Source organism: Danio aesculapii, chromosome 23 (genome assembly GCF_903798145.1).
Source record: "Danio aesculapii chromosome 23, fDanAes4.1, whole genome shotgun sequence".
Lineage (NCBI taxonomy): Eukaryota > Metazoa > Chordata > Actinopteri > Cypriniformes > Danionidae > Danio > Danio aesculapii.
In genome coordinates, this window is record NC_079457.1 from 44,737,155 (window position 1) to 44,761,848 (window position 24,694).

At 38.9% G+C, this 24,694-nt stretch overlaps 2 protein-coding genes across 2 annotated transcripts in view; both read right to left on the reverse strand.

The window, feature by feature from the left end:
- Positions 1-1,289: 1,289 nt before the first annotated feature.
- Positions 1,290-1,721, reverse strand: LOC130217220 (vacuolar protein sorting-associated protein 29-like). Its single transcript, XM_056449286.1, has one exon. The coding sequence runs from the start codon at positions 1,671-1,673 to the stop codon at positions 1,305-1,307; it is 369 nt and encodes a 122-aa protein (XP_056305261.1). The 5' UTR covers positions 1,674-1,721; the 3' UTR covers positions 1,290-1,304.
- Positions 1,722-9,425: 7,704 nt separating this feature from the next.
- sgk2a (serum/glucocorticoid regulated kinase 2a) overlaps positions 9,426-24,694 on the reverse strand; it is a 29,778-nt gene continuing 14,509 nt past the window's right edge. Inside the window, exons 9-12 of the mRNA XM_056449712.1 lie at positions 22,705-22,800; positions 15,450-15,605; positions 15,265-15,354; positions 9,426-9,743 (exon numbers count right to left, since the gene is read on the reverse strand). Of these exons, the coding sequence (XP_056305687.1) occupies positions 9,582-9,743; positions 15,265-15,354; positions 15,450-15,605; positions 22,705-22,800 (504 nt within the window). The 3' untranslated portion in view covers positions 9,426-9,581. The remainder of the gene's footprint in view (positions 9,744-15,264; positions 15,355-15,449; positions 15,606-22,704; positions 22,801-24,694) is intronic.

Consider the following 24,694-nt stretch of genomic DNA (forward strand, 5'->3'; position numbering starts at 1 on the left):
AAGGGAATAAGCCGAAAAGAAAATGAATGAGTACATATACACACACTTAAATAAACACAGACACAAGAAAATGTATTGTATTGTGTGTGTATATATATATATATATATGTATATGTGTGTAGAGAGAGAGAGAGAGAGAGAGAGAGAGAGAGAGAGAGAGAGAGAGAGAGAGAGAGACATATTTTACACACATATTTATAAATAGGTACATATCTATACATTTTCATAAGGTATATAGATTAATTGGCATTTACATGTAATCAGTACAATATGTATAAGTTCATTGTAAAATATTTTTATTTCACTACTACTAGTACTACTACTAATAATAATAAAAATAATAATAACAATTATTATTAAATCATTATGTATTAGCATATTTATTTTGTATAAATTTATAACACAAACATAATATTATTATCTTTAGTGTTAAACATTTTTAATGTTAAAATATATACACACACACACACACACACACACACACACACACATAGTTTATAGTACACACATAAAAAGTATGTAGTAGGCACACAAATACATATAGGTTACAAGTAAAACAATAAATGAATATGCAAAAAACTTGGCATATAGCACCTCCAACTGGGCATTTATTGAAATGTCTGTATTTTTACATTTTTTTTAAGGTCTGTCTTTTCAATGGTATAGAATTATACATATTTATACATATGCAGATGCATGATATATATACTATTAGCCTGTTGTGTAATATTAAAGACAACACGGTACAGTAATTAATTATGCAATAGCTCATTTAGTTCAATTCACATTCATTTGTATAAGGTATATAAAAATGTGTATAAAAAGTGCATTGTCTGTTCTTTGAAACAATAGGTTTAACAAAACTAGTATTGTATTTACAGGCGTGGGTGTCTAATACAAATTTTAGTATTTGCAGATAAAACATGCAGTAACTTTTACAACTTGAATAATTCAAAAGAATTATTTTGTATCTAAAATCCTTGCAGAGGCAGGCACTGTCTATACATAGGTGGGTCAGGTGAAGTCTTCATAAAGGACAATATTTCTGAAAAAAAAAACAGAAATATATTGTACTCAAACGATGGCACTGTCAATAATAATCGATGATGTACTTAGATTTCATGCTTGCAGCCCGTTTTCTGTCTTATATCAGTTTCATTTAGCCTTTTTCGTTTTTCAAAAAGGAACACAAATAAACACGGTCCCTAAGTTGAGCGCGAATAAGAAGCTGAAAAACAGAAGCGTCGCGGTTTTTAAGGTGGACCGCATAGCGTCAATAAGAAGCTGCGAATAAGAAGCTGGATTCAGCCTCGTTCAAATTTGTGTGTGTGGCCAGAAACGAGGATATCCACATCCAGCTGCCTTTGAAGCAGTGCCAAGCTCGCCATGTCTCCCCATGGGATCACTTGGTGTCCGTGGATCAAACCGATTTTAAACTGCCCCACTGTCACAACCTTCTGCTCCAGGTAATTCAAGTTCTCGTCAAAGTCTCCTCTGACGATGTGGACGTCTCCGGCGAGTGTTTTCAGGTAGTCGTAGCTCTCCTTCGTACAGAGGTTTCCTGTGCATAGGATGTGCTGAATCTTGCCAGGCACCAACAATTTTTTGAATTTGGCAGGCAGGGTGTTGAATCGGTGGAGAATGTGCAGGTCACCTAACACGAGGACCAGCATTTTTATCCAGCTGCATGTTGAAACGGACCTCAGGAAGCTGATGTTGATTCGTAAGGCCAGAAACTCGATGTTCCAAAAGTGGCTGTTTAATATGTAAATAAGTTCAAATATATATAAATATTGAGATCATATATGTTCAAATATTCATTCATTCATTTTTTTCAGCTTAGTCTCTATTTAGGTCACCACAGCAGAATGAAACCGCCTACTATTCTGGTATATGTTTTACATAGTGGATGCCCTTCCAACCACACCCGGTACTATCTCAATATTTATATATGAACACATACAATAATTGCTAATATATTTGAATACATACAGTTGAAGTCAGAATTATTAGCCCCCTGAATTATTAGCCCCCCTGTTTATTTTATTTTTACCATGATGACAGTAAATAATATTTGACCGGATATTTTTAAGACACTTCTATACAGCTTAAAAGTGACATTTAAAGGCCTAACTAGGTTAATTAGGTTAACTAGGCTAACTAGGCAGGTTTATTTAGGTTATTTTGGGTAATTAGGCAAGTTATTGTATAACGATGGTTTGTTCTGTAGACTATCGGGAAAAAAAAATAGTTTAAGCTAATAATTTTTACCTCAAAGTGGATTTAAAAAAATTAAAATCTGCTTTTATTCTAACCGAAAAGAACCAAATAAGACTTTCTCCAGAAGAAAAAAATATTATCAGACCTACTGTGAAAATTTCCTTGCTCTGTAATTATCATTTGGGAAATATTCCCAAAAGAAAAAAAACTCAAAGGGGGGCTAATAATTCAGACTTCAACTGTATGTACGTATTCGTAATTCCACTGGTTATGTAAACAGCCATTTCTGCATTATTTTGAAATACGTTGCATAACTGATGTATATTTTATGTATGTGAAATCCAAATACGATCTTGTATGTCATATATCAGGTTTCTACATGTGATTTCTTGCCTGAAATCTTCACTCCTGTGTCAAACGGAAACAAAAAGTGCCACATGCAGAGGAAAATGTAGCACTTTTTTTCCTACAGTGAATTCTTTCTCATGTTTCACACACAGTAACCTTTTTCACAGATTTTATTCAACGTTTAACAACAATATGTAACATCATATTAGCAGAATGTCTCTATAATGAGGAAAAAAATAAGTGTAATGCCATTTTTCAATGCAGTTACACTTCTCAAGACTTACTGTAAGTATTAATACATGATTTCATATTAAGGCACAGTCATATAACGTTCACATTTATAGATCATATATAATGTAGATTTGATTATACAACGTTTTCATAAAAGAGCACGTACTATAGGACGGTTTGCGTAAAGTGTGGTTCAGCAAAGCTGTGATTTGTCCACGCTCGTTTCAGAAATCAGATAAAGCGCACTGGATGCGGAAGTGGCCCGAGGCACGCAGATCAGATCCACAGAGATCAGCAAGATCAGACATCAACAGATTTTGCAATTAGCTGCTTTTCCAGTGGTGCAATCAACAAATATGTCTCCTGCAGTGTCCTTACACAATGAAACATGTGCACACACATACACAGTGCATGCGGAAAGTATTCATAGCTCTTCACTTTTTCCACATTTTTTATGTTGCAGCCTTATTCCAAAATGGATTATATTAATTTGTTTCCTCTAAATTCTACACACAATACTTGGCACACCTGTCTTTGGGAATTTTTGCCCATTCCTCTTTGCAGTACCTCTCAAGCTCTATCAGGTTGGATGAGAAGCGACGGTGTACAGCCATTTTCAGATCTCTCCAGAGATGTTCAATAGGATTTAGGTCTGGGCTCTGGTTGGGACACTCAAGGACATTCACCCAGTTGTTGTGAAGCCACTTCATTGATATTTTGGCGGTGTGCTTTGGATCATTGTCCTGCTGGAAGATGAACCATTACCCCAGTCTGAGGTCTAGAGCACTCTGAAGCAGGTTTTCATTCAGGATGTCTCTGTACATTGCTGCACTCATTTTTCCCTCTAGCCTGACTAGTCTTCCAGTTCCTGCTGCTGAAAAACATCCCCACAGCATGATGCTGCCACCACCATGCTTCACTATAGGGACGGTTAGCCTGGTGATGAGCGGTGCCTAGTTTTCTCTAAATGTAATGCCTGGCATTTACTCCAAAGAGTTCAATTATCTAGTCTCATCAGACCAGAGGATTTGTTTCTTATGGTCTGAGAGTCCTTCAGATGCCTTTTGGCAAATTCCAGGCAGCGAGTTTGCTTCCGTCTGGCCACTCTACCATACAGGCCTGATTGGTGGATTGCTGCACAGATGGTTGTCCTTCTGTAAGATTCTGTGGTGGTTCCAAACATCTTCCACTTACGGATGATGGAGGCCACTGTGCTCATTGGAACTTTCAGAGCAGCAGAAATGTTTCTGTAACCTTCCCCAGCCTTGTGCCTTGAGACAATCCTGTCTCGGAGGTCTACAGACAATTCCTTTGTCTTCATGCTTGGTTTGTGCTTTGCCATGCACTGTCAACCCTGGGACCTTATATAGACAGGTGTATGCCTTTTCAAATCGTGTCCAACCAACCGAATTGACCACAGGTGAACTCCAATGAAGCTGCTAAAACATCTCAAGAATGATCAGTGGAAACAGAATGTACCTGAGCTCAATTCAGAGCTTCATGGCAAAGGCTGTGAATACTGATGTACATGTGATTTCTCACGTTTTTATTTGTAATAAATTTGCAACAATCAAAAAAAATCTTCTTTCACATTGTCATTATGGGGTATTGTGTGTAGAATTTTGAAGAAATAAATTAATTTAATCCATTTTAGAATAAGGCTGTAGCATAAAAAAATGTGGAAAAAGTGAAGTGATATGAATACTTTCCGGAAGCACTGTATACAAACATATACTCAACAAGTCAAACGTTGGAATCAGTATGATTGTTTAATGTTTTAAAAGAAGGCAATTCTGCTCACTAAGGCTGAATTTAGTCAATGAAAAATACTGTTAAATTGTGAAATATTATTATGGTTTAACAGGTTGCTTTATGTCATTCAAATGGAACAACTACGTCTTAAAACATCACAGAAAAAAGTTGAACCACATGGGGACCTATGCTAAGACTCTCAGGAATCTAGCATTTAAGTTTGTAAATTCTCATCTTTTTTCTAACCTATATATTCATGTCACTGGCTTGTAAAAATGCAAGTATTGTCAACTCTTATTTATATATATTTGGTAACAGAGACAATCCCTCCTTTTTCTTTCGTTTTTTCTGGGGGTGAGGTTATTGTCAATTATTCTGTACTATTTTTTCTCCTCTTTATACGCTTATTTTGCGCAGCCGCCATTTAAAGAACCAAAGCGAGGCTGCGGTGGGAAGAAACCCGGAAGTATAGGACCAGCACTGTAAATATTACAGTAACATGCTGTGGACTATAAACCTCCCAGCTGTTGTCGAGAATTCAAAATGCAGAAATGGTGTAAACATCACTTTAATATCATTGAGTATGTTTAATTTAAACAGTTAAAAGCAATTTAGCATCAAACAACATCACAATCTCTTTAAGAGTAATATGCTCAAGTGTCCTCACAGGCTTCAGTTCATGGCACCATTTAAACACCATGGGGATGCTTTTCTGCTTCAGCCTACGTAACCCGGTGAGCGCTCAAACTCCTCTGTAGCACACCCTCGTGTTCTCTGTAATAGTGTTGTCCTGGTACTGAAGTTTTAAAAACGTCCATTTCCCGCTAACATTCAAACGCCGCTGAGTGCGTTCATAAACAGCGCTGATTTACCATAGTATTCACCAGTGCTCATCAGTTTACTGCTCTTCACCCAGTGCAAACACAGATACACGGAGACTGAAGCACGAAGCAGCCGTGAAGATCAGTCGAGTCATCAAGCAGATTGCTCGTCTGTGTTTGTGCTCAGTAAACAGCGGAGGGTGAACTGATGACCTTCTCAGCCACTCACAATCATTTCTGTTGAGCACGTGAACACAATGGCAAATCAGCACTGTTTTAAGAAATCCATCAACACTGCCTTAAATGTTAGTGGGAAATGGACTGTTTTTCTTTTAATTTAGGATCGTGACAGGTCTAATATAGTAAAAGAATCAGTTCATTAACTCGAGTTTGATAAATAGCATCTAAAACGTGTGTTTGGGAAAGAAAACAAAAATGAGCTCTGATATCTGTTTAGTAAAGCATACACTCAGTGCACCACTTAGCGGGCTTCCACACAGGTTCTGCATCTTGTTGATATACACTGTGAACATCAGCTACGCTAATTATTTTCTTTATTCTCCATTTCCACCTGGGGATACTCTTCCTGAGGCCCTCTAGACTATGCAGAGTCACTGATTCGATCCAAGACCAACGACGAGATGATCCCAAGGTTTTCCATTCCTGGACCAGGCCGTATCCTGAGCAGCTACTGTGGTGGTCATGGAAGAGTGGGAGAACATGAGACTGATTCCTGTGACGCTCCAGAGACAGACAAGCTCTTCGCTGAGGTCCAGCTTCCAGCCTCCGCCGCTGAGACTGCAGCTCTGCACAAGACGTTTGACCAGCGGAGAAATTAAATGGTCGTGGGCCCAACTGAGCCTGGTTCTCTCAAGGTTTTTTTCTTCACATTAGCCAATTAGTGAAGTTTTTTTCCTCTCAGGTGTCGCCTCTAGCTTGCATGGTTTGGGATCTGTAGAGCTGCGCATCGTTGGTTTTGCTCTTCAGTGTTTGGACTCTCAGTAGTGATATTAAACCACACTGAACTGAGCTGAACTGAACTTAAACACTACAAACTGAACTACACTGTTCCTATTTACTATGACCTTTTATGTGAAGCTGCTTTGACACAATCTACATTGTATAAGCGCTATACAATAAAGGTGAATTGAATTGAATTGAATATCCATTTTTATTTTCACCATTCATTCAGAACGGACCTTCGGGTCACTCGGAAGGCGGTGAAATGATAAATTTGTGTCACTTTCTCTTCCCTGATAAGATATACAGCCAGCTACACAACGTTCCTGTGTAACTCCCAACGATACTTCCGGAGTTCTTCCCACCGCAGCCTCGATTTCGCTTTAAAGATGGCGGCCGCCTGAAATCAATCTATTGGTATTGTTAAATATCTTATAATGTTAAATCGTTAACATTCCTCGCTGCTGGAATCAGCTTCCAGAAATGATCAGATGTGCTCCAACATTAGGCACGTTCAAATCAAGACTGAAAACACATCTGTTTAGCTGTGCCTTTACTGAATGAGCACTGTGCTACGTCCCACAGATCGAACTACTATGTTTTTCTCTTCTTTTTAATTCTTTTATAACACATTTTATCAGCTTTTATTTTATTTTTATTTTTACCATTTCTATTATTTGTTTTTATTTCTCTTATACTTGTTTCTTTTATTCCTGTTTATGTAAAGCACTTTGAATTGCCACTGTGTATGAAATGTGCTATATAAATAAACTTGCCTTGCCTTGCCTAAATAAAATATTATAAATAAATTGTGAAATATTATTACAGTTTTAAATACCCGCTCTTGTATTTAATGTAGTCTCAAATGTGTAATTTAAAGCAGAATTTTGATCATTACTTCAGTCTTTAGTGTCACGTGATCCATCAGAAATCACTGTAATATCATGATTTTCTGTTCTATTATGATCCATATTTATTGATACAAAATCATTAATAATGATTCTTACAATTATTTGTGCTGAAATGTTGTTTTTTTTGGTCTTGCTTCATAGTATCATGGACACTGATTAATTTTACTTTTAGGATTCTTTGATTTAAAAAAAAGGACGTTTAATATAATAGCTTTTATTTGCACTCTTAATAAATGAAACCTGACGAATAAAATTAAATACATTTAATTGTACTTTGTACTGTGTGTGTTCAGTTTCCCAAACTAACAACAACAACAATAATGTTTCTTCTTGAGCAGATCATGATACTAATATATCTGAAGGATTATGTGACACTCAAATTCTGCTTTTTTCAAGATGTAAAATGAGTCTCTGATGTCCCTAGAGTGTGTATGTGAAGTTTCAGCTCGAAATACACCACAAATAATGTTTTATAACTCTTTCATACTTCCCCTGTTAGGCTTTGATCTAAATAGTTTTAATGATTGTCACTTTAAATTCAAATGAGATCTACGCCTGTGTTGGCATAGAGGCAGGCTAAAAACTCTAACGGCGGACGGCTGCTTCTCACTCAGGACTGTCTATGCTAGTGAGGGAGAGATGATCACTAATGGGCGGTGCTTCCCTCTCTGATGACACGTACAAGGGGAGAATGTCAATCAAAGTGTTTCTACAGGCTGTTTTTATCAAGTGTGATTAGAAAAAATAAAATTAACTCCCTTTTACCATTAGAAGCTGGTTATATTTACACACTGTTGCCACACAGCTGTGTTTAAACCCCTTATAGAAGTGATTTTTGCATAATAGGTCCCCTTTAAAACCACAAGAATTGATTCCATTTTAAATCATGATCAATGAAATGAGGCTTATTTAATATTGATATAACATTTCACAGTTTTTGCTGTATTTCCTATTAAATAAATGCAGCCTTGTGATGTGAGCAGAATGAGTGTATTATAAAACATTATAAAAATATATAGCGTATTATAAAATCTGATTCCAGTAGTGTACACTGTAAGAAATATCCGTTGATGACAGTTTCCGTATTTTGTGTTTATTTGCGGTGGTGAATTGCATTATGGGATGTTGAGCTCTGCTCTGTCCACTTTTGATGTTGATGTCCACTCTACAGTTTAACAAAGTGGCTTTTATTGACATTTTAGTAGTTTGAAATTATATAATGTATAAGAATAACACATAGAGGAATAAGATTGTAAAATAAAAGAAAATCCACAGCTTATTGCAAGGTTTTTGTAGCGTAATATACAGTTAAAGTCAGAATTATTAGCCCCCCTTTGAATTTTTTTCTTCTTTTTTTAATATTTCCCAAATCACGTTTAACAGAGCAAGGAAATTTTCACAGTATGTCTGATATTTTTCTTCTGAAGAAAATTATATTTGTTTTATTTTGGCTAGAATAAAAGCAGTTTTTAATTTTGACAAACCATTTTAATGTCAAAATTATTAGCCCCTTTAAGCTATTTTTTCTCGATAGTCTACAGCAGTGTTTCCCAACCCTGTTCCTGGAGGCACACCAACAGTACATATTTTGGATGTCTCCCTTACCTGACTAATTAACTTTAGGTTTTGGAGTCTCTTGTTATGTTCTAATTAGGTGATTCAGGTGTGTTTGATTAGGGAGACATTGAAAATGTGTACTGTTGGTGTGCCTTCAGGAACAGGGTTGGGAAACACTGGTCTACAGAACAAACCATCGTTATACAATAACTTGCCTAATTACCCTAACCTGCCTAGTTAACCTAATTAACCTAGTTAAGCCTTTAAATGTCACTTTAAGCTGTATAGAAGTGTCTTGAAAAATATCTAGTCAAATATTATTTACTGTCATCATGGCAAAGATAAAATAAATCAGTTATTAAAAATGAGTTATTAAAACTATTATGTTTAGAAATGTGTTGAATAAATCTTCTCTCCGTTAAAAGAAATTGGGGTAAAAATAAAACAAGGGGTCTAATAATTCAGGGGGGCTAATAATTCTGACTTCAACTGTACAATATATCACTTTAACCTATTGAAAATGTGAATAAGCCACTTAAAAAAATGTTTAAAATAAGATTTACATCCCATAATGCAATTCAAAAGCATTAATAAATGTGAAAAAATAAAAACACAAAACATAAAATACGAAAAACTGCTAATTTAAGTATATTTTATTACAGTGTGTGTTTTACGGATGCAGAATGAGTCCGGCCTCTCTGAGCTCTTCTGGTGTTTCTGCTTCACAGTTCATGCATTTTTGTGTATGTTTTTTGCAGTGTCCAGAAACCTCCATCTGTTCTCAGAGAAAGCCGTCCTCTCCAGAGATGTAGGAGAAGCCAGTGAAGGCGTTGGAGCTGCTGGTGGCCAGGCTGGGCGTGGGGTCCGGCGTGCGGCCCACTGAATGTGGCACCATCTCTCTGGTGAACTCTGGGTCAATGTGACTGGAGGTCTGCCGGGGCCTCTCTGAAGAAACAACACACACACTTATTGCACAACCTGCTGTGTTTTAAGATTGAAGTTTTCTCCAAAGAAGCACACACACTTCAATTTTTTAGGAATATACAGTGCTTTGTAGCCCATATTAAAGCTATTTAGTTGTCTTATATTGCCAGTATATTGATGTCTAAATGCCAGATATACATTTGAGGGAAAAATTATTCGCCCTCCTATGAAATACTTATTCTTTTTCAAATATTTATCAAGTGATATTTAATGGAGCAAGGAATTTTTCACAGTATTTCCGATAATATTTTTTCTTCTGGAGAAAGTCTTATTTGTTTTATTTTGGCTAGAATGATAAGCAGTTTTTAATTTTCTTGAAATCATTTTAAGGTCAACATATAAGCCCCTTTCAGCTATATATTTTTTCAATAGTCTACAGAACAAACCATCATTATACTATACATCACTATACAATGCCTAATTACCCTAACCTGCCTAGTTAACCTAGTAAGCCTTTAAATGTCACTTTAAGCTGTATAGAAGTGTCTTGAAGAATATCTAGTCAAATATTATTTACTGTCAAAAGATAAAATAAATCAGTTATTAGAAATGAGTTATGAAAACTATCGCTCATTTTGAGGCGGGAAACCGGCAGACGTGCAACAACTTTAATCATAAGGTGAACACAAAACAGCAGTCCCCATCCGGAGCTCCTTCACGGGACTCCACACTTGTAAACACCCGCTGCATCACGCTCGCGCGGCTCTCACCTCCGCCCACACCCATCAGCGCTACCAAGCCGACCAATCACAGAAGTGCGCGTTAGCCACATTAACGGCCACAGCGAGGGGCTATGTCTACGTGTAAGCTGCGCCGTAGCATACGCGTGCGCTTGACGCAGAAGTATAAATCAGCCTTTAGGTCACAATTCATGCTATTAACTACTGGATTATTACCTGCCTGCCTATATTAAGATAATAAATGTTCATTACTAGTTACAAAGTATGATCTTATTCCATATCCCTAATCCAATGCTTAAACCCAACTTCTAGCTTGCTAACTATTAATAAACAGCTAATTAGTAGTTTATTAAGCTAGTAGTGTTAGTTACTGGATTGTTATTATCGTGTATTTTGACTTAAAATAAAGTGTTACCAATGTTGTTTTGTTTATTCTAACATGCCTTAGCCAAAGTCTGTCATCTCAGTCATTCAGTATAAATTCAACCCAGCCTCATTCTGAAAATGTAGTCCCGTGGACGTTTCTGGAGACTGCGAGTTATGTAGCCGGAGGTACATATGGCTGCATTTAATTTTTTTAAGCGAATGATACGGGGCGGTGTAACGCCGTGCCTTTTGGCGCTTACCAGCTGACTGCTTACCTCTGTGTGGAGAGCTTTCCTGCAGCTACCAGTTTGTCAGGTTAGCTTGTCATATACGTCGGCGGACTTGAGATGCAGAGAGGAGTTCACTTAGATGACGACGACGACGACCGGGTTTGAGTCCGGGGAAGAGCGGTTCCAGAAATCAGGTAAATCCAAAAAACAGAATCCAAAAAAATAAAGCGAACGAGTGAACAACAGAGTGAGAATGTGGTGAAATCCGAAAACGTGGTAAAAATCAGATGAGGGCTTTCTTTTTCTGGATGGCTTTTGTAAAGCGTCGGTTGGGTTTAGGGGAAGTAAGCGAGTGGGTCGGTCGATTGGCCAGTCGCCCAGTCAATCATTCACATTCAAGAACAGATGCGGGCACAAACGGCACTCGCGAGAGGCATTCGAGATGCGAAAAAAGCCCGCACAGCGGATTCACGAAAACAAAAACTGCAAAAATACGTATCTCCTGGACGTATTTTGCGGCCTCCAGAAATGTCCACGGGACTACGTTTTCAGAATGAGCTTGGGTTGAATAAATTTGTATTATTATTATTATTATTATTATTATTATTATTATCTCTAAAGGCATCTGCACTCCCAAAAAGCGTCTTGGCCTAGTTTTCTAAGCCACAAGTCATATATTATAGAAGTCCCAGAGTGGCTTCTCCTATCCCAGCAAACTCCAATTTTTCAGTTTGAAATTTGGCACCAGTTTATCAAGAATGTGCAATTTTGTTTTACTCTTTGACTCATTGGATGTAAACGTTGCTTTATTCGCTAATCTTTATATGTGATATAAAAAACGTTGCTTTATTCGCTAATCTTTTATATGTGATATAAAAAACGTTGCTTTATTCGCTAATCTTTTATATGTGATATAAAAAACCTTGCTTTATTCGCTAATCTTTATATGTGATATAAAAAACGTTGCTTTATTCGCTAATCTTTTATATGTGATATAATAAACGTTGCTTTATTCGCTAATCTTTTATATGTGATATAATAAACGTTGCTTTATTCGCTAATCTTTTATATGTGATATAAAAAACGTTGCTTTATTCGCAAATTTTTAATGTGATATAAAAACGTTGCTTTATTCGCTAATCTTTTATATGTATTATAAAAAACTTTGCTTTATTCGCTAATCTTTTATATGTGATATAAAAAACGTTGCTTTATTCACTAATCTTTATATGTATTATAAAAAACGTTGCTTTTATTCGCTAATCTTTTATATGTGATATAAAAACGTTGCTTATTCGCTAATCTTTTATATGTGATATAAAAAACGTTGCTTTATTCGCTAATCTTTTATATGTGATATAAAAAACGTTGCTTTATTCGCTAATCTTTTATATGTGATATAAAAAAAATGTTGCTTTATTCGCTAATCTTTTATATGTGATATAAAAAACGTTGCTTTATTCGCTTATCTTTTATATGTGATATAAAAACGTTGCTTTATTCGCTAATCTTTTATATGTGATATAAAAAAACGTTGCTTTATTCGCTAATCTTTTATATGTGATATAAAAACGTTGCTTTATTCGTTAATCTTTTATATGTGATATAAAAAAATGTTGCTTTATTCGCTAATCTTTATATGTGATGTAAAAACTTTGCTTTATTCGCTAATCTTTTATATGTATTATAAAAAACGTTGCTTTATTCGCTAATCTTTTATATGTGATATAAAAACGTTGCTTTATTCGCTAATCTTTTATATGTATTATAAAAAACGTTGCTTTATTCGCTAATCTTTTATATGTGATATAAAAAACATTGCTTTATTCGCCTAATCTTTTATATGTGATATAAAAACGTTGCTTTATTCGTTAATCTTTTATATGTGATATAAAAAACGTTGCTTTTATTCGTTAATCTTTTATATGTGATATAAAAACGTTGCTTTATTCGCTAATCTTTTATACGTGATATAAAAAAACGTTGCTTTATTCGCTAATCTTTTATATGTGATATAAAAAACCTTGCTTTATTCGCTAATCTTTTATATGTGATATAAAAAACGTTGCTTTATTCGCTAATCTTTTTTATGTGATATAAAAAACGTTGCTTTATTCGCTAATCTTTTATATGTGATATAAAAAACGTTGCTTTATTCGCTAATCTTTTATATGTGATATAAAAACGTTGCTTTATTCGCTAATCTTTTATATGTGATATAAAAAACGTTGCTTTATTCGCTAATCTTTTATATGTGATATAAAAAAACGTTGCTTTATTCGTTAATCTTTTATATGTGATATAAAAAACGTTTGCTTTATTCGTTAATCTTTTATAGTGATATAAAAAACGTTGCTTTATTCGCAAATTTTTTATATGTGATATAAAAAACGTTGCTTTATTCGCTAATCTTTTATATGTGATATAAAAAACGTTGCTTTATTCGCTAATCTTTTATATGTGATATAAAAACCTTGCTTTATTCGCTATCTTTTATATGTATTATAAAAAACATTGCTTTATTCGCTAATCTTTTATATGTGATATAAAAACGTTGCTTTATTCGCTTAATCTTTTATATGTGATATAAAAAACGTTGCTTTATTCGCTAATCTTTTATATGTATTATAAAAACATTGCTTTATTCGCTAATCTTTTATATGTGATATAAAACGTTGCTTTATTCGCTAATTCTTTTATATGTGATATAAAAACGTTGCTTTATTCGCTAATCTTTTATATGTGATATAAAAACGTTGCTTTATTCGCTAATCTTTTATATGTGATATAAAAAACGTTGCTTTTATTCGCTAATCTTTTATATGTGATATAAAAAACGTTGCTTTATTCGCTAATCTTTTATATGTGATATAATAAACGTTGCTTTATCGCTAATCTTTATATGTGATATAATAAACGTTGCTTTATTCGCTAATCTTTTATATGTGATATAAAAAACGTTGCTTTATTCGCTAATTTTTTATGTGATATAAAAAACATTGCTTTATTCGCTAATCTTTTATATGTATTATAAAAAACTTTGCTTTATTCGCTAATCTTTTATATGTGATATAAAAAACGTTGCTTTATTCACTAATCTTTTATATGTATTATAAAAAACATTGCTTTATTCGCTAATCTTTTATATGTGATATAAAAACGTTGCTTTATTCGCTAATCTTTTATATGTGATATAAAAAACGTTGCTTTATTCGCTAATCTTTTATATGTGATATAAAAAACCTTGCTTTATTCGCTAATCTTTTATATGTGATATAAAAAACCTTGCTTTATTCGCTAATCTTTTATATGTGATATAAAAAACGTTGCTTTATTCGCTAATCTTTTATATGTGATGTAAAAACGTTGCTTTATTCGCTAATCTTTTATATGTATTATAAAAAACGTTGCTTTATTCGCTAATCTTTTATATGTGATATAAAAAACGTTGCTTTATTCGTTAATCTTTTATATGTGATATAAAAAACGTTGCTTTATTCGCTAATCTTTTATATGTGATATAAAAAACGTTGCTTTATTCGCTAATCTTTTATATGTGATATAAAAAACGTTGCTTTATTCACTAATCTTTTATATGTATTATAAAAACATTGCTTTATTCGCTAATCTTTTATATGTGATATAAAACGTTGCTTTATTCGCTAATCTTTTATATGTGATATAAAAAACGTTGCTTTATTCGCTAATCTTTTATATGTGATATAAAAAACCTTGCTTTATTCGCTAATCTTTTATATGTGATATAAAAAACCTTGCTTTATTCGCTAATCTTTTATATGTGATATAAAAAACGTTGCTTTATTCCCTAATCTTTTATATGTGATATAAAAAACGTTGCTTTATTCGCTAATCTTTTATATGTGATATAAAAAACGTTGCTTTATTCGCTTATCTTTTATATGTATTATAAAAAACGTTGCTTTATTCGCTAATCGTTTATATGTGATATAAAAAACGTTGCTTTATTCGCTAATCTTTTATATGTGATATTCCAGTCTAATTTGCATCTTTGACTGCAAACATCACTAATGGCTGCTTGTCCACAGCATTCTTCAGAATATCTTGAACAGAAGAGAAGAAACTCATGAAACTTTCCAACACTTGAGTGTGAGCAAATGATGAGGACATTTTTTTTGGGTGAACGTTTCTTTAAAGCCCAGAGGGAGTCTGCAAGAGCTCTTACCACATTGGGGTTGTATGGAGGAGTGATTCGCTTGTGGTAGAGGTCGTCCCAGTTTATGGGGGCAAAGAACACATGGTTTTTAATCTCCAACTGCAAAACCACAACAGTTGACACATTAACAGCGACAATGTTGGCCTGATAAACAGTTTCACAGAGACAAAAAAAAACACCAGGCGGTCACTCACGAAGTCAGCGATGGCTCCAGTCCGCCGGTGCTGGTCTTTCTGCAGCAGGCCGTACAGCAGCAGACAGGCAGACTCGGACTTTCCCGGCGGCAGATGCAGAGGTTTGTGCAGGATGGCGTCATACATCTCAGAAACGTCCCGGCTGTAGAATGGGGGCTGCTCATCACAGTTGTACAGAAAAAAGAAAAACATCAGTGTATCCCATTACAGCCGGATCAACTTTTCTCAATCATTTACTCGCCCCATTGTCAGCCACAATCTTCGTTTATTTTGTGGGGGGTTTTTTTGAGGACATCAGTGCAGTGGTCTTCAGTGGTGCTCAGTGGGTTGAACTTTCAATCTGCAGTCTCAATGCAGCTTTAAAAATGACACTATACATATAGACGAATTATCGGTTTGTAAACATTCAGTATGCGCGCACAGATGCAGTACAGAGTTTGTTGTATTAGAGATAAGTTATATTGATTACATAATATATATTATTTACATAATGCTTTCAGTGTATTATAATAGCTTGTCACCCAGTGCTAAGCACAGTTATTCTGCAGAATGAACGTTAAAGTGAGCAGCGTTCGTCTGACAGGTCCATTTGCAATAGCACCCTCCAAATTAATATTGGATAAGACAAAATGGCCAAGCATCCAGCCCCAAATATACGACTGTAATCTCATTGAAACTCAAAGTCATTTTACAAAAGAGAAGTTAAAGGCCTACAAGTCTTTGGAAACCAACAATGTTGTTTTGTGTGGTCATGTGCAAGAAATAATGCTCCATGATTACCAGATTCAACACTATGTAGTGCTAAAAACCGAGGTTCTGCCTAGCCAAAGACAAGGAAAAAAGACGGAGCAAGGCCTGGGTAATCATCAACAAGCAAAACAACTGCATTCTGACAGCGAACTGCACCTGTACGGCAGGGTATGTGAACTTACGCTCACATTTCATTCTGAGCATTCAGTCTCCGCAGTTTAATTCACCATATTTACTGTTTATGCTGAAATCATTGCTGCAATCAAAAACGAGTAATGAGTTTGATTTAGCATACTTACCTGATATAACATGAGAACGGAAGAGTCAAGCATTTTTAATTAGGTCCTCACTCCATTCAGCTCTTATGATGGCTGTTAGCCAGAGATGTCTACAGTTGGCATTAAAAGCAGTGTGGTGTACGGTAAAATCTATTTTTTTTTATTTTAGGACTTTTAAATTTGGCATCCTATCACACAACACGACTGTCACGGATTGGTCAGGCTCTCACGATCCCCACTCACGAAGATCACCATCACCTGACTTCTAATGAGCACACAGCTGCATCACATTCACGAGCACCAGATAAAAGCACAGCACTCCAGTCGCTCATTGTCCGGGCTCGTCTCGACGAAAGCGGACAACTGAGCGACCACTCAGCGTAGTCATCCTCAGCTAAAACAAACGCTTTACTTACCTGTTCTCTTTGTATTCCTCCTAGTCTTCCTGGTCCACCCGAATCGTCCTGTCTTCCAGTCCTTCCAAGTCTGTGTCATCCTCTGTCAGCTGTATCTGGTGTGTGCTGTCCATCCTCGTGTATTCCTGTTACCCAGCCACGGAGGAAAAGACCCCAACATCATTCCTGATCCTCCTGGCTATCCTTCATGTGCTCCTTGTTGTCATTTAATAAACACCCTAACGTTTCCTTACCTCTGTCTCCTGTCCGCTTCATAACAGAAGCCCGGACCCATAACGACGACAACATGAGCACCCCCGATCACTTTCAAGAGCTGGTGGACCAGTTGAAGCGGATTCTACAGCCACCAGCTCCACTTTCCAACGCACCACCAGCACCGAGCACTTCCGCCTCCACAGTTTCTTCTTCGGCCCTTCCTTCCAGTCCCATGGCCCGACCAGCGCCCTACTCAGGCGGAGCGGGGGAGTGCAATGGTTTTCTGTTACAATGTTCCCTCATATTCGAAATGCAACCTTCTCTATATCCCACAGATAAGTCAAAGATCGCCTACATCGTATCACTACTCTCTGGGCCTGCACTTAAATGGGCTGAGACGATCTGGAACCAAGCCGGGCCGGTCATGAATTCCATCACTACCTTCACGGAGTATTTCAAAGAGGTGTTTGGACGTTCTGATGGGGAAGTAGCCGCTGGAGAGCAGCTGTATCATCTAAAGCAAGGTACTCTATCTACACAGGAATATGCTCTCCGGTTTCGCACTCTAGCAGCTGCAAGTGGATGGAATGAGAGATCGTTGTTGACCACGTACCGGCTCGGCTTGGAACCCACTCTCCGAATCCAGCTGGCCACATTAGATGATACTATGGGTCTGGAGAGATTCATCCAACATTCTCTCCGATGTTCCGATCGTCTCCGTTCCTATCAACAGGACACCATCACCCCCTCGTCTGCACTCCTCCAATCGCCTGAGTCAACAGCCTCTCCAGAACCAGAACCCATGATAATAGAGTCTGGAAGACTGACATCAGCGGAACGACAGAGGAGGCTGACCCGGGGTCTGTGTCTATACTGCGGTGTCAGTGGACACACCCGTATGGAGTGTCCCCTTCGTCCCATTCGGACTTCAGTGAGTGTATTCAGTACGAATATTGAACAATGTAAACCACTTACTACCACCGTACAAATAACTACTGCCTCTATTTCTCTCCTTGTCACAGCCCTCATCGACTCCGGGTCAGCAGGGAACTTCATCTCCCAATCCCTCTGTCGTCAACTCCACCTACGTACTGAGGCGTCCTCGCATATATACCAGATACAACCGATAACCCAGTGCACTCGATCTTCGACCCGTATCCATCGACAATGCGAAGACATCCTTCTTCAAGTGGGGTTGTTACATCAAGAGAGGATTCAATTTCTGGTTCTGGAGGGGTGCAAATATGGACATCATTCTAGGGCGCCCGTGGCTGGTGAAGCACGATCCCATCATCTCTTGGGGCACAGGAGAGATAAAGAAATGGGGATCTGGATGTACACCTACCTGTTTTCCAAATCTCCCTCTTCAAGGTCGGAACCCCATTTCTTTGTTTACAACATCGGTCGAGAGTCCTCCTGAGAAGCAGTCTATCCACATTCCTAAGGAGTACAGCTCCTTTCATGATGTCTTCTGCCCCAAGAGAGCTTCCCAGCTACCGCCGCATCGGCCATGGGACTGCGCGATCGACCTAGTTCCAGATGCCCAGTTGCCAAGAGGTAGGATCTACCCGCTCTCGCTTCCAGAGAATCAGGCAATGGAAGATTACATAAGGGAGGCTCTGAGTCAGGGGTACATACGTCACTCAAAATCACCAGCCGCCTCAAGCTTCTTCTTTGTGGCCAAGAAGGACGGAGGGCTGCGTCCATGCATCGACTACAGGGTCCTAAATAACGGTACAGTAAAATACCGATATCCCCTTCCTCTGGTACCAGCCGCTTTGGAACAGCTCCGAGAAGCTAAAGTCTTCACTAAATTGGACCTCCGCAGCGCGTATAATCTGATAAGAATACGTGAGGGGGACCAATGGAAGACAGCATTCGTGACCCCTACTGGCCACTATGAATATGAGGTCATGCCTTACGGTCTGGTCAACGCCCCCTCCGTATTCCAAAACTTCATTCATGAAGTCCTCCGGGAGTTTCTTCACCACTTTGTAATAGTGTACATAGATGACATCCTCATTTACTCCCGGAGTGAGGCCGAACATCGCCAACACGTTGCGGAGGTCCTACACACATTGAGAGAACATCACCTCTACCTCAAAGCGGAGAAATGCTCATTCCACCAGAAGTCGATTCATTTCTTGGGATACATCATTGACCAAACCGGTATACGTATGGATGGGAAGAAAATTGAGGCTGTTCTATCCTGGTCAGAACCCACTTCCATTAAGGAGCTCCAGAGGTTTCTTGGGTTTGCTAACTTTTATAGACGGTTTATCAAGGACTACAGCAGGATTACATCACCTCTCACTAATCTCCTCAAGGGTAAACCCAAAGGACTGGAGTGGACCAAAGAAGCAGCCGCAGCCTTCCGCCTTCTTAAGAAGGAGTTCACAAGGGCCCCACTCCTGACTCATCCTGACCCAAATCTTCCTTTCGTGGTGGAAGTGGACGCATCCACCACCGGCGTCGGGGCAGTATTATCCCAACATCATGATACACCGCCCCGACTGCATCCCTGTGCCTATTTCTCTCGGAAGTTGAGCCCGGCGGAGCAGAATTACAGCATAGGAGACAGGGAGCTTCTAGCAATCAAGCTAGCCTTGGAGGAGTGGCGTCACTGGTTGGAGGGAGCCAAACATCCGTTCCAGGTGATCACAGATCACAAAAACCTCCAATATATCAAAGAGGCCAAGAGACTATGTCCACGTCAAGCCAGATGGTCACTTTTCTTCTCACGTTTTGATTTCTCCATTTCCTATCGTCCAGGACCCAAGAATCTAAGAGCAGACGCTCTATCTCGTTTACACGAGCATCACGATCATGAAGAACTCCCAACGAAGATTCTTCCCGAACACATCTCCATTTGTCCGATCACCTGGAACGCTCCTCCAGTCGTTGCCACTCCGGAAGCCCCTGCTCCGCCGGGATGCCCTCCTCATCGGCAGTTCATACCACCTGAACACCGGGTAGATCTGATCCACTCCTTACATACCTCGCTAGGCACTGGACATCCAGGGATCAACAATACTCTCTCGCTAGTATCCCAACGATTCTGGTGGCCAAACATGGCAAGGGATGTGAGGCAATATGTTCAGGGCTGTAAGGACTGTGCCCAATCCAAGAGCCCACGTCATCTACCCGCTGGAAAGCTCCATCCCTTGCCGATTCCGAACCGTCCCTGGTCACACCTAGGAGTGGACTTTATCACTGACCTCCCCTCGTCAGAAGGTAATACCTGTATTCTAGTCATCGTAGATAGATTCTCAAAGTTTGTCAAACTAATCCCTCTGAAAGGTCTTCCCACAGCCTTTGAAACAGCCGACAATATCTTTAATCAAGTCTTCAGGTCATTTGGTATTCCAGAAGATATTGTGTCGGACAGAGGTCCACAGTTCATCTCACGTCTATGGAAAGCCTTCTTCAAGCTCCTAGGTGTGGCCGTCAGCCTCTCTTCTGGATATCATCCCCAAACCAACGGGCAGACAGAGAGGAAGATTCAGGAGGTGGGACGGTTCCTGAGGACCTTCTGCAGTGGTCACCAGAGCTCCTGGAGCCAGTATTTGGGCTGGGCAGAATATGCCCAAAATTCACTGCGGCAACCCTCCACCGGACTCACGCCATTCCAGTGCGTCCTGGGCTTCCAACCACCGCTCTTTCCCTGGGATGGCGAACCATCTGATGTCCCCGCAGTGGATCACTGGTTCCGGGAGAGCGAGAGAGTCTGGGACGAGGCTCATCAACATCTGCAGAGGGCAGTCCGTCGAAGCAAGGTAACCGCCGATAGAAGAAGGTCTGAAGAACCCAGATACACACCCGGACAAAAGGTGTGGCTATCCACCCGGGACATACGCATGCGACTGCCCTCTCGCAAGTTAAGTCCCCGATTTGTTGGTCCCTTCACCATCGTGGAACAGGTTAACCCCGTCACCTACAAACTACAATTACCCTCTCACTACCGTATTCACCCTACATTCCACGTATCACTCCTGAAACCCTATCACGATCCTGTTCTTCCCTCCACAGAGCCTGACCACGAAGAGGAACCCCCTCCTCCACTGCTCCTAGAAGAAGGAGCCGTCTACGCAGTGAAGGAGATCTTGCGTTCCCGACGTCGTGGTGGCCAGTTGGAGTACCTGGTGGACTGGGAAGGGTACGGCCCCGAAGAAAGGACATGGGTTCCCAGAGCTGATATTCTCGATCCTAGTCTCATGGTGGAGTTTCATGAGAGCCACCCTGAGTTCCCAGCGCCTAGAGGCAGAGGGAGACCACCACGGCGTCGGAGGTGTCGGCCCTCAGGAGCGGGCCCTGGGGAGGGGGGTACTGTCACGGATTGGTCAGGCTCTCACGATCCCCACTCACGAAGATCACCATCACCTGACTTCTAATGAGCACACAGCTGCATCACATTCACGAGCACCAGATAAAAGCACAGCACTCCAGTCGCTCATTGTCCGGGCTCGTCTCGACGAAAGCGGACAACTGAGCGACCACTCAGCGTAGTCATCCTCAGCTAAAACAAACGCTTTACTTACCTGTTCTCTTTGTATTCCTCCTAGTCTTCCTGGTCCACCCGAATCGTCCTGTCTTCCAGTCCTTCCAAGTCTGTGTCATCCTCTGTCAGCTGTATCTGGTGTGTGCTGTCCATCCTCGTGTATTCCTGTTACCCAGCCACGGAGGAAAAGACCCCAACATCATTCCTGATCCTCCTGGCTATCCTTCATGTGCTCCTTGTTGTCATTTAATAAACACCCTAACGTTTCCTTACCTCTGTCTCCTGTCCGCTTCATAACAACGACATGTTTGCTATTGCAACTGGTCTTTTTTTGTAACTTCTATGCACGGTTGAACCCGTGTGACGTAGGTTGGTAATTCCCCTATAGGCTACAGTTGAAGGCTGTGGCTAAAGTATATTAATTTATTTATTTCAGATTTTCAGATTGTTTTGGTAGTTAAAACTCCTGTTACTTAGCATTTTGAAGCTGCAGTTTGTAAGTTCAAACAACCAAACCGTCATTTCTTTTTGATTGAAGAAATAAAGAAATAAACATCTTGGATTACAAGTGGGGGAGTAAATGATTAGGAAATGTTGATTCTGGAAGTGAACAAATGGGGGGAATGATTGAAATTACAGGAGTTTACCGAGAGAAATAACAAAACGGGCGGGTGGCGGGAGATGGGTCTGAAATACAGGAGACTCCCAGGAAAAATGAGTGTTGGCAGGTATGCTCACACATACACTCTGCACTCTGACTACTTCAATATTGTAGATAAGCCGTGCTGGGCATTTCACTCTGTCTTGCACTGAATGCTATCAACCAATCGCAACAGGCTGTCATTGGTCCAATCAGCGCAGATTAGCCTCACACACAGAAGGGTTTTGGGACCAAATGAATCGCTGAACGAATCATATGGGAGTCGCTGGGATAATTTGGTAAAAATACTTGCATATTATAAGACAATGAAAGTGTTTTTTGACCTTGCATGCATATCAGCCTGTTGTTGGAGACCCCAAAAACCAAAATATCACCCTTTTTAATGCATAATAGGGGCTCTTTAAATTTAAGCGAATGAAAGCAAAGTATAAAACGAGTGTATAATGAATAGACTTACTAAGCTGTAAAGCATCTCATGGAGCACAGCTCCGAGACACCACCAGTCCACGGTCCGGTCATACGGCTCTTTCCGCAGGACTTCAGGCGCCAGATACTGAGAATCACACAACACATCTCACTTATAAACTATATTATCTCTCGGCAATACTTGCAACACACTGGAAATATAGCATCCTGCTCAAGGGTATATAATTGGTGTGAACGTATAAGTTTTTGCAAAAAATGTACTCTAATGTACAGCTCTCTATTTAAGCTTAGATGTAATTTATAACCAACTTTGCTTATTTTAATACACTCGAAAAAAATGAGGTACTGGTATAGGCACTGAATCACATCCAAACTGCTTTCTGTACAGCTTTATAAATAGTTGAGTATAGTACATCTAATAGGCAGCACGGTGTCGCAGTGGGTCGCACAATCGCCTCACAGCAAGAAGATCACCGGTTTGAGCCCCGGCTGGGTCAGCTGGCATTTCTGTGTGGAGTTTGCATGTTCTCCCCGTGTTCGCGTGGGTTTCCTCCGGTTTCCCTCACAGTCCAAAAACATGTGGTATAGGGGTAAGCTAAAATTGTCCGTAGTGTGTGAATGAGTGTGTATGGATGTTTCCCAGTGATGGGTTGCAGCTGGAAGGGCATCTGCTGCGTAAAACATGTGCTGGATAAGTTGGTGGTTCATTCAGCTGTGGCGACCCCAGATTAATAAAGGGACTAAGCCGAAAAGAAAATGAATGAGTACATCTAATTTCTTCGCTTACATACAATACATTCACATACATAGATACTATACTTTATAGAAACTCTAGGAAATCTCAAATGCTTGATTTTTTGCATACTGTACTATACTGTATTATACTATACTGTACTTTACTGTATTATACTACACTATTATATACTGTACTACACTATACTATAATACATTGTTCTGAATTGTACTATGATATACTGTACTGTACTCTACTATAAAATATCGTCAGTACTGTACTATACTGTACCCAACTATAATGTTCTTTTCTGTACTATCCAGTGCTGTACTTGACTATAATATGCTGTACTATGCTCTATGATTGGCAGCACGGTGGCGCAGTGGGGAGCACAATCACCTCACAGCAAGAAGGTTGCTGGTTCGAGCCCTGGCTGCCTCAGTTGGCATTTCTGTGTGGAGTTTGCATGTTCTCCCCGTGTTGGCGTGGGTTTCCTCCACGTGCGCCGCTTTCCCCCACGAGTTCAAAAACATTTGGTACAGGTGAATTGGAGCTAAAATTGTCCATAGTGTATGAGTGTGAATGAGTGTGTATGGATGTTTCCCAGTGATGGATTGCAGCTGGAAGGGCATCCGCTGCATTGATCATATACTGGATAAAATGGTGGTTCATTCCGCTGTGGTGACCCCTGATTAATAAAAGTACTAAGCTAAAAAGAAAATTAATGAATGAATGAATACTCTATGATACTATATTAAAAAATCTACAGTGCCTACTGTTTTTGACTTCTGTCACAAAATGTAAGTCTTTTGTTCGGCTCTTTGCATCAAGTTGGATGTCCACCTTCGTCCACATACACTCTAGAAAATGCTAGTTTGTTTACGCTCAAATTTGAGTAACAAATATAATATAAATATAATCCAGCCATAAAAAAATCAAATATGAAAGCTTACAACAAAAGAAATCTAAAATAAATATATAAAAAACAACCTAGTGCAGAACACATAAAGTAAAATTTGCAAAACTACTTCATTCTTTCTATATAGTAATCAATCATCAATTAATTTAATCATCACCCAGCTCTAAAATATCTGCTAAATGCAATTACAAGGCAAACGTGATCAAGATACATACATTAATTTCATGCATCATATTCATTCATTCATTTTCCTTTGGCTTAGTCTCTCATTTGTCAAGAGGTTGCCACAGCAGAATGAACCGCCAATTATTCCAGCATTTGTTTTACGCAGCGGATGCCCTTCAAGCCGCAACTTAGTACTGGGAAACA

What these genes read in the sequence shown, in the direction of transcription:
- LOC130217220 (XM_056449286.1), bottom strand. Translation starts at nt 1,673, where the DNA reads ATGCTGGTCCTCGTGTTAGGTGACCTGCACATTCTCCACCGATTCAAC.